The sequence below is a fragment of the Chanodichthys erythropterus genome, chromosome 20 (genome assembly GCF_024489055.1).
Source record: "Chanodichthys erythropterus isolate Z2021 chromosome 20, ASM2448905v1, whole genome shotgun sequence".
NCBI classification, from domain to species: Eukaryota; Metazoa; Chordata; class Actinopteri; order Cypriniformes; family Xenocyprididae; genus Chanodichthys; species Chanodichthys erythropterus.
The window spans coordinates 18,365,308-18,375,756 of NC_090240.1; the positions used below are offsets into that span (position 1 = coordinate 18,365,308).

General features: G+C 35.0%; 1 protein-coding gene across 1 annotated transcript; it reads left to right on the forward strand.

Moving 5' to 3' along the window:
- Window positions 1-270: 270 nt before the first annotated feature.
- Window positions 271-10,223, forward strand: LOC137009676 (patched domain-containing protein 3-like). Its single transcript, XM_067372099.1, has 4 exons — window positions 271-1,068; window positions 7,002-7,129; window positions 7,214-7,359; window positions 7,431-10,223. Exons 1-4 carry the CDS (start codon window positions 388-390, stop codon window positions 9,062-9,064), a joined length of 2,589 nt encoding a protein of 862 aa, XP_067228200.1. The 5' UTR covers window positions 271-387; the 3' UTR covers window positions 9,065-10,223.
- Window positions 10,224-10,449: the final 226 nt, after the last annotated feature.

Genomic DNA, 10,449 nt, shown 5'->3' on the forward strand with positions numbered 1-10,449 from the left:
CATTTGTAAATTGTTAGCATATCACTTATTAATCATTTATGAACATATATGGTCATGTTTTGTAAATGATTTGTTCATCATTAACTAATTCATTAACTTGCCTATGAATTATGTTTAATACATATATGGTTAACAAAAAATTAAAAGCCTTAGCTGACATAAAAATGCCCCTTAAAGCCAAATATTGGCCCTTAGTAAAGCAAGTTATTTCTGGCAGTGATGCAGAAGGCAGGAGCCAACAATAAAGTGTGTTAATGAGTAACAAATGAGTTGTTAGTGTTCAGCTCAGCCTTTATGATATGATGACATTATGACAACACTGAGACACTAACGAAGGGTGTTGCTGGAGCTTTGAAGCCGGACTAGACTGCTGAAGTGAGGTAGAGGATGGCGAAGTGTAAAACAGACTGTATCGAAAGGCCTCTGTCCCTGGTCTTTGAAAAGCTTGGTCGTGTTGTTGGTAGATATCCGTTTGTGTTTCTTTTATTAGCTATATGTGTAGCTGCTGCCCTTGGAGCTGGTTTCATCTTTCTTCAGGAGAGGGAGGCAAATGATATTGAAGACCAGTTTACGCCTCTCAATGGACCTGCCAAGTTGGAGAGGGCAATTGTGGTGGAAAATTTCCCGCAATCTGAAGAGTTTTCTCAGCTACGGCTTTCGTCTGATGGCACTTATGCCTCTTTGATTATTACAGGCTTGCAAGGAGAAAATATATTAACTGTAGCAGCTTTTAATGACATTATAGAGTTAGACAGACAAGTGAAAAGTATATCGACAGGAAACAATTTTGAAAACCTCTGTGCAAAAACAAAGGGAGACTGTATGTCAAATGCAATTTTAGACATTATAAATTATAATGCTACTGAAATAGTTTCTTTAAACATAACATATCCGATGAATAATGGTATGTTTTTGGGAACAACCATCGGTGGTGTAGAGCTGGATAGCTCAAAGCTCACCAGTGCAAAAGCGGTCAGGCTTTTTTATTTCTTAGACGAGAAGAAGGCAGTTGACAACTGGCTTGATGGCTTTCTAAAACTCCTCTCAAACTCTACAGACCAGAAAACGGTAAGTAAAGATGATTGTGAATTATATCTATACACATACAGATACCTAATGACCATTGTGTGTAAAAGTACCTCATATGACATTTTCCAACCATCTACAATAAGTCAAGCACCAAAAGTCATTTGGACAGCAACTGTAATATACCATGATAATTAACTGTATAGATATTTGTTTGATTTTTCTGCCTTGTCATGTCCTGTCATAATTTGTAATAATTAGTTCTGCATTGTGACCAGTTTTAGTTTTTAGTTTTATTTATTTGACAAGCCTTTATAAAAATTTTACAAAATAACAAGTATCCCATACACTTCAAAGAAATGTCAAGGATAAAACACAATAAACCCTAGTGAAAAAAAGTATACTAAGTATACTTGCAGCAAGACTAATTCTTAGTATATTTCAAGTGTGTTAATGATTAGTTCATTTAAAGTGTGTTATTTTGAAACAACTAATTTTGTACTAAGTATATTTAAGTTGAAATTAAGTAGTATTAAAATACAACTTTAAGTATATTTAGTATACTTATGTGTACTAAATTGGAACAACTTCAAGTATACTTAGTACACTTTAAGTATATGTCTGTGTAGGGACTAATTACATGCTTGATTAGTGATATTAAAGTGTACTTTGTTTGTGTTATAAGTATATATTTTTTGTTACAATATAAGTTGCATTATAAATATACTTTATTTCTGTTATAAGTATACTTTTATTTGTGTTATAAGTATACTTTATTTCTGTTATGAGTACACTTTGTGTTATAAGTACACTTTATTTGTGATTTAAGTACATTACAAAATAATTATGAGTGTCTTCACCTTTGGCTTATTCCAAATTAAAAATTACACACTTTGCAGTCAATAACAATACACTTTGTTATTACTTATACTTTGTATAATATAGTCAACATTTGAAGCGGATCAAAACCTTTAATCAAAGTTGTCCTAACTTTTTTGATCCACTTCAAATGTTGACTACTGTACTTTGAATTACATAATCTCACACAATACAGTTGTGCTACTATTTAAATACAGTTTAACACATTTTCCCAAAGTTGAATGCATTTGTTTTCAAGGCCATTCAATTAAATAAAATATAAGAACATCACTAATGAAGAGACATATTTCATTGACAAATCCAATAGTTTTTATTTAAACTTAACATAGATTCAGCATAACTTACCATGTTTTTCATTAAAGAAAAAACAAATATTGGACCATAGTGACCCTCTGTACACAAATACAAATTACACATTATATTCCATTTTCTGATGAGCTTCTCATTGTGTCTGATGGCACAATGATGACCGCAGAGACTCGTGAAGAACAGCATCTGTTGACAGAATATACCAAAGATATAAGACACTTTATATGTTCAACCCTTTATTCACGTTTACAATAGTCTGTCTAAATCCTACATTGAACCAATACTATTTTTGAACAGTAAATGAGGATTAGCAGAAGGAACTGTATCAGAATGGCATGTCGATATTTTAGGTTCATAGTCAAGCATAAAACACTTTATGAATTAATATCATACAGAATACGGGCCGATTTGACCAATCATATGAATGTTTTGGTGCTGCATACAAACATGTTCCAGAAACCACCACACACAAACTCAAAAAGGAGATATCAAGCTGAAATATCGCTCTGTTTGTTAAAGAAAACAAAATAAAGTTTGTTAACTGACTACAACTCACCTCCCAATAGCAGCACTATTCTCCGGTTCTTTCAGGATCGCATAGGCCATTAGATTAGCCGGTTGTCGTCGCCATAACGGTCAGTCTGCGATGTCACTTGATTGAACAGGTCAGAATCCCCAAGATTGAGCGATGTATTGCGCTTTCAGTGTTTTATTAAATAAATTATACATTGCGACATTATACTTCACCTGAGTGGCTGAGCGAGGGGATTCAGACGACAACCGTGACGTCAGCAGCTCTGATTGGCTGAAGGCAGTGAGCAACAAAATCTGATTGGTCACAGACCAAGTTGAAGAGACATTTGAATTCCGACAAACTTAACCACTCGACATATTTTTTCGCATGTATTTCGCTTGTGCTGCTGGTGTGTTGTTTAATATAGATTTGTGTGTACGATTGTAAAATGATTCTGCCAGTGTGAACTTAATAAACATTTACACATATTTGGAAATTGTATAGACTACACTGCATTTACTAAATGGGCTTGTAATGCATTCATACTGAAATAAATAGCACAAGTAATATAATGAATTCCAAGGATGAATAAGTAAACTTAAAAAATATACTCAAATTTAACTTTAGATACACTACAACTTCAGGATATTAAATAATGTATTTTTTAAATATACTTCCAGTGCATTGTTACAATGATCATTTTCAGCACACAGTTAAAATATACCTCAAATATATTTTTATAAAGTGCAAATAAATACTTTTAAAAAATAAACTGAACTTACACTTCAAGTGTATTTTTCTAAAATATATTTTTTAGAAAATATACTAAAGTACAATTATTTTAAAGTGTGTTAAAAGTTGCATTGTGAAAATATGATACTAATATACTTTTTATATATTTAATGATAGTACATTTTTGTTAGTATATTTGCAGTGTACTATAGAAAAAGGGAATATATTTAAAATACAATAAAGTATACTTTTTTTTCACTAGGGAAGCCATTGGCTTATTTCCATTGCGGCCCTTGATGTTAATATAAAGAATAGAGGCTACATACAGAAGTGACAGAGCAACAGTATCTCCCAATCAACTTAGAATTAAAAAAAAAAAAATAATAATAATAATAATAATAATAATAAAATACATTCACTTTTGACAATAGACACACCACAAAGCAAGCTAGCTTACATCACCAAACAACCATCTTTTTACCAAACTTTTAAATCTCCCAAAATCTTTTACTCCATTTAATGATGCTGATAATTTATTTCATTCAATAGCACTAGTATATAGAAAAGTATTCTTCCCCACCAAACTTTTAAATTTGCATGGACAGATATTAAAATTTCTACCCCTAGTACCATAGGAATGCTGTTGTCTCACCATGTAAAAATACATTTCTAACTTGGAACCAGAGAACCATTATTAACAATTTTATGAGTCATACCCAATTTAAAAAAAACACCCTTTTTTCCACAGTCAATAAACCCAACTCCTTAAATAATTTGCTATGCAAATGTGTTCGTGAATGCACTTTTAAAATAATTCTAACTAATTTATTTTGAGCCTTTTACAATTTATCTTTCATACCTTGAGAACAACTACTGTACCAAAAGGAGGTAGCATAATCAAAATGGGTCTGAATCAAGGCTCCTGCCAACAATTTTAAGGACTGAACATCCAATAAATCAGCTTGCCTAGCTAAAAACTTCATTTTACCACATATTTTTGTGAATACCTTTCTAGCCATAAAATCACCCGATAATTTATTATCTATTAAACAACCCAAATAATTTACTACATTTTTTGCCTCTATTTCCGTATTGTTAATCTTAATCAAAAAGTGTCATCCTTATTCAATTTCCTTTTAGATGCAAAGAGAATGGCCTCAGTTTTACCTGCATAGGGAAAGCTTATTATCTAAAAACCATTTGGACATCTCTTGTAACTGTGAAGTCATTGTTTCCTCTAAGACCCCCCTATCATAACGAAACACTAAAACTGCTGCATTGTCAGCATAAAGAAAAAGTTCCTCTGAACATGCTGCTTTAAGGTCATTTATGTATAAAAGAAAAAATAAGGGACCTAAAATACTCCCTTGAGGGACTCCACAATTAATAAATAAAGGACTAGATAATATACCCTTAATATCAACCCTCTGGCTCAGGCTGAGATTCACTGGGGGGACTAGTTGCGAAGATTTTTTATTATTATTATTTTTATTTTTTTTACTTTCAATGACTTTTCAGATATATTAAAGTATAAAATATTATATAATCTATAATAACATTAAACAGGCATATTTCCTATTTGATTTTGGCCAAATTAAAGATACATTGTCTAGGAATTTGCATATGTGGTGCTGAATTGAACAGGTCACAAACATTTTAAATATATTGGTCCCACTTTATATTAAGTAGCCTTAACTACTATGTACTTACATCAAAAAATAAGTACAATGTACTTATTGGGTTCATATTGAATTGCAAAACACTTTTGCTGCTTTTGAGGTGGGGTACGGGTAAGGTTAGGGAAAGTTTTGCTGGTATGGGTAGGTTTAAGGGTGGGTTAAGGTGTAAGGGATGGGTCAACAGTGTAATTATAAATGTAATTACAGAAATTAATTACAGATGTAATTACATGCAGGTGTTTTTAAAATATAACTACAATGTAAAAACATATGTACGCAATAAGTACAATGTATCAAATGATTAATTTAAATGTAAGTACATAGTAGTTAAGGTGTCCTCAGGTTGTGTCTTCAGGTTGAAGAAAACTGAATGTTTTGGATGGCTACCTCTCAGTTTAGTATACTTTTAAAATCAATAATTATTAAACACGTTTAAAGGGAACCAGTTTTAACAGAAAAGGAAGCTGATGTGCATTCTAAAAAGCAAAATATTTTGGATATTAATGTATGTAGAATATATAATAATATTCACTCATCCCTTTTCTTAAACAATGGTTAAAAGGGTTGAAATGTCATGTTTATCATTTTATAAAACTTTTTGTTTTGGGGATGTTACCACAGACATGGAGATAAAAAAAAATTGCAACCTAAACATGTAGCCTAGTTCTATTCTAATATTCTCTGAAATAATTTAAACTGCTGGTTCTATTTTTTTCCCCAGAATTTAAAGAGTAGCCTATTAATGAGTTGTTCTCCCTCTCACAACCTGTTTCATCACATGAGGTTATGATGCTGTTGTTACTCAGTGAGCTGCAAGATTCTGGAAATTGAGAATCACATTTAAAAAAAGTAGTGTTCACAATTCTGAACAGACAACTAAAAAAAAAATAGGTTCTGACAATGTTAATTACTGCAGTCTATTTACAAAAACATATTTAATTAATTTGAATTAATTATTATTTTTAAAAAATCGGTTATAAATTTTTAACAGTCACTTGTCGCCCCCTACTGGTGTAACGATGTAATTGATACAATCTTTATTTAAAGGATCAAGTTACTTTCAAAGGGTGATTTACTCTGTGTTCGCTTCTGTTTGGGATGGGGGACTGGTTGTCTCCCTCGGTTGCAAGGGTGTAGTTTGGGTTTGTCCCTCGTGAGGTTTATTTATTTGTTTGTTGCTTTATTTTTGCAAAATGGTCCACACATGCAAAGCTGGTTGACAACACAACTGCAATAAAGTAACAGGCTATAGTTAACAATGACTTGTTTACAAAGTGACATGGAAGTCAGTCTATCTTTACTTAAATTTTCTGATACTGAACATGTTAATTTCCTGTCATTTCTTGGAGTACAGCCAGGTTTTTCCTAATATAGCATCTGTCATATTAGCAGAACACATTTTACACATGAGGAAAACCAATGTTTAGTCCATACTTCAAAAAGGTTCATACTTTTAAGCTCCTGATTCTAACTTGTACTTGGCCTTATGAAAAAGTATTTCTTGTAATTGTTTAACCATAGCATTTGTTACAGAAAGGATATAATACAGGAAGGCTACTGATGGCTCCTCATTGCATGCTTAGGACAATGTTAACTTTTTTTCTTTCTTCTTTAAAATCTAAAACCTTAACAGATTATAAATTCTTCAAGTTAGTTAAAACGTACCACAGTAAATACAACAGAATGTGATAAATTCTAGTAAAGGTGGTCATGAGAAGTTTAAAAAGCTTGCAAGATCATCATCATGTTTTCCCCTCTTTTCATCAGTCTTTTTACTGGCTGTTTTTAACCCCATTTCCACTAACAGTAATTATACAGAACAGTGTTTTGTTACTCTTTTTTTTTTCTTTTCATTTCTACAGGTCCATGTGTCTTACTTTACATCAGTGTCAAGACAGAATGAGTTTGAGACCAATTCAGACTCTGTCATCCCTCTCTTCTCTGTTACATATTTCCTGGCCATTACCATTTCAATTCTGTCTTGTTTAAGGTATTACTAATAATTAAAAAATAATCGCATAAGCACATGTCTCTATCACTAGCTATGTCATTTATTCCTTGTCTCCTTCCACAGATTAGACTGTGTCAGGACGAAGGTGTGGGTGGCCACGTTCGGCGTCGTCTCCGCTGGTATGGCCGTGTTGGCCAGCTTTGGACTGCTGCTGTTCTGCGGGATGCCGTTTGCCATGACCGTGGCCACAGCCCCCTTTCTGATCCTTGGTAAATGTAATTCATTTCATCACCTAGTAGGTCTCTCACAGCTGAGGCTCACTGTCTCTGTTTTCCTCCAGGTATTGGTGTAGATGACATGTTCATTATGATCTCCTGCTGGCAGAAGACTGAAGTTAATAAAGCTGTTGAGGTTCGTTTAGCAGAAACGTATAAAGAGGCCGGCGTGTCCATCACTATCACCACGCTGACAGATGTTCTGGCTTTCTACATCGGTCTCATGACGCCCTTCCGCTCAGTCCAGTCTTTCTGCATGTACACCAGCACAGCTCTTCTGTTCTGCTACATCTTCAACATCACCTTCTTCGGCGCGTGTCTCGCACTCAACGGACGGAGAGAGAAAGGCAACAGGCACTGGCTGACCTGCATGAGAGTCCCAGAAGCCACTGGTGATGGTGGAGGTTGTTGTGTCGGTGGGGCATATGATGAAATCACACACAAGGAATTTGAAATGCCAGTGGATTCATTCTTTAAAAAGTATTACGGCCCTTTTCTGACGAGAGCGTGGGTTAAGACGCTCGTGTGTGTGATCTATGCCGGGTATTTGGCAGTGAGTGTCTATGGATGCTTCCAAATGCAGGAAGGTCTAGATCTGAAACATTTAGCAGCAGACGGCTCATATGTTGGTAGTTACTATGACAAAGAAGATGAATTCTTCTCTTCCTACGGTCCCAATGTCATGTTAGTTATAAAGGATGAAGAATTTCAGTACTGGAACCCAACTGCTCGCGAAAGTTTCGACTTGTGTTTGGAAAACTTTCAGAATCTGACAATGGCTCGTTCAGGCATTCCGCCGGTTTCTTGGCTGAGTGCATACATGCAGTTTGGACAGAGAGCAGGTGTCAATTTAGACGATGAAATGCAATTCAAACGCTATTTAACTGCATTTCTTAATCAGTCTGGATTTAGTCAAGATGTCAATTTCACTAACAGTCAAATTCATGCATCACGAATGTTCATTCAGACTGTGAACATACGCACAGCGATTGATGAGAAGAACATGCTGGATGCATTTAGAGATACCGCAGAAAAATGTGGGAAGTTGCAGACGCCCGTTGATCTGATAGTGTACCACGCTGCTTTCATCTATTTCGACCAGTATGCCGTCATCATCAGCAATACAATCCAAAACTTAGTGGTTGCCACATGTGCAATGTTAGTCATTTCACTCCTGTTGATCCCAAACCCTCTCTGCTCTCTCTGGGTGACATTTGCCATTGCATCTGTCATTGTGGGAGTGGCCGGTTTCATGGCATTATGGGATGTTAGTTTAGACTCCGTTTCTATGATTAATCTTGTTATTTGTATCGGGTTTTCTGTCGACTTCTCTGCTCACATATCCTATGCTTTTGTGTCAAGTGAAAAATCCTCAGCGAATGAGAAAGCCACAGATGCCCTCACTAAACTGGGCTATCCCATCATTCAGGGTGCCGTGTCCACTATCGCAGGAGTGGTGGTGCTCGCAGCTGCTAAAAGCTACATCTTCAGGACCTTCTTCAAAATCATGTTCTTAGTCATTCTGTTTGGGGCCATCCATGGCGTTGTGTTCATACCGGTGTTCCTTACCTTCCTCGGCACTTGCAATAACAGTCATGATAAAAACAAAGAAATTCTTCAAGAACACAGTGACACAAGCGAACGACGACCAAAATCAGTTGTGATTCAGAATGAGTATGCTGATCCTGACTGCTACTGAGCTTACTTTTCTGAAAAATTTCACCTGTAGAATTTATTAATCAAGGCTAATTTCTGAATATACTATTGTGCTCCAGTTTTCCCCACAATCCAAAGGCACAGGTGAACTGTTGACTAAATTGCCCGTGTGTGTGTGTGTGTGTGTGTGTGTGTGTGTGTGTGTGTGTGTGTGTGTGTGTGTGTGTGTTCGTTCACCCTGTGATGGACTGGTCATCTGTCCTGAGTGTTTCCCTGTTTACGGCCTGTGACACTACGATAGACACTTTGATCCTACATAGGACACTTTTTTTCTTTTTGTATGAGCTTATCTCTGTATGACACTTTGATTTGGCCATGCAAGTAAACAGCAATCATTATGTTCTTATGTATAAACTGCATCTAACATGTTTTGTGCATTTATATTTTAATCAAGTTTATCTTTTTTTGTTTTTTCTCTTTATACTTGTCATCAATATTTTCACTTTTTAAGTTCTAATTCATTTAAACGTGAATGCAACACAACTTTGCTTTTGTAATCAAGTTACATTCAAGTTCATTAATTACTGGACATTGGGAATTTTATGTTTGGCATTAAAAGAATTTAATCTCAGCTTTATTGTCACTGAAGTGAAAGAGTAATTTATGACAGTATTTGCATGAATTCATAATCCTCTCTGCCGCGTATGTTCTCTCTTGGACGCCATGATAGATGTGAGCAAAAGCAATATCTCCTGTCAACATTTCCTGGTTCCTGATCCTAGTGGAATGTAAATTAGCGCTAAAGTAAAAAGTGTTAGTATATAAACAGTAAGATAAAGAGTAATTCGTCTATCCTGTATTAGGTTCAGTTAAACATTAGCAAATATATCCTGACTGAAACACTAAACAGATAATAATAACATAACGATTTTAATTTTCTGTAATATGTTCACAGGACAATAGCTGAAACTGTGTAGACCATTTACAAAGTTGTATAATGTGCATAGGGGAGAGCTGGGCACAACCTAATGCTTTTTGATTCTTCTCAGTTTGTGTAAATCTTTAAAAAAAATATTTTGTTCCACATTAATTTCACACACATGTATGGTACAAATATGTGGTTATGTTTCATTAATACAGTGTATACTTTTTTCTTTATTTACCCTGAAAGAAGGGAAGTGGAAATGTGACAACATGCCCCACAGGTGGGGCACGCTGTAACTGTCACACTTGGTTGAAATCAAGGAGAGGTGTAGGATCTAAATCGCAAGCAGTATAAGGTTTATTGATAACAACTTTACACAAAATACTCTTCACTAAAGCCGAGTTCAGACTGCACGATTTTCAAAGTAGTCAGGTCACTGATCTTTTCACACTGCATGACTATCTTGGCCAGCATTCAGTCGCTGCTGTGTTCACACTGCATGA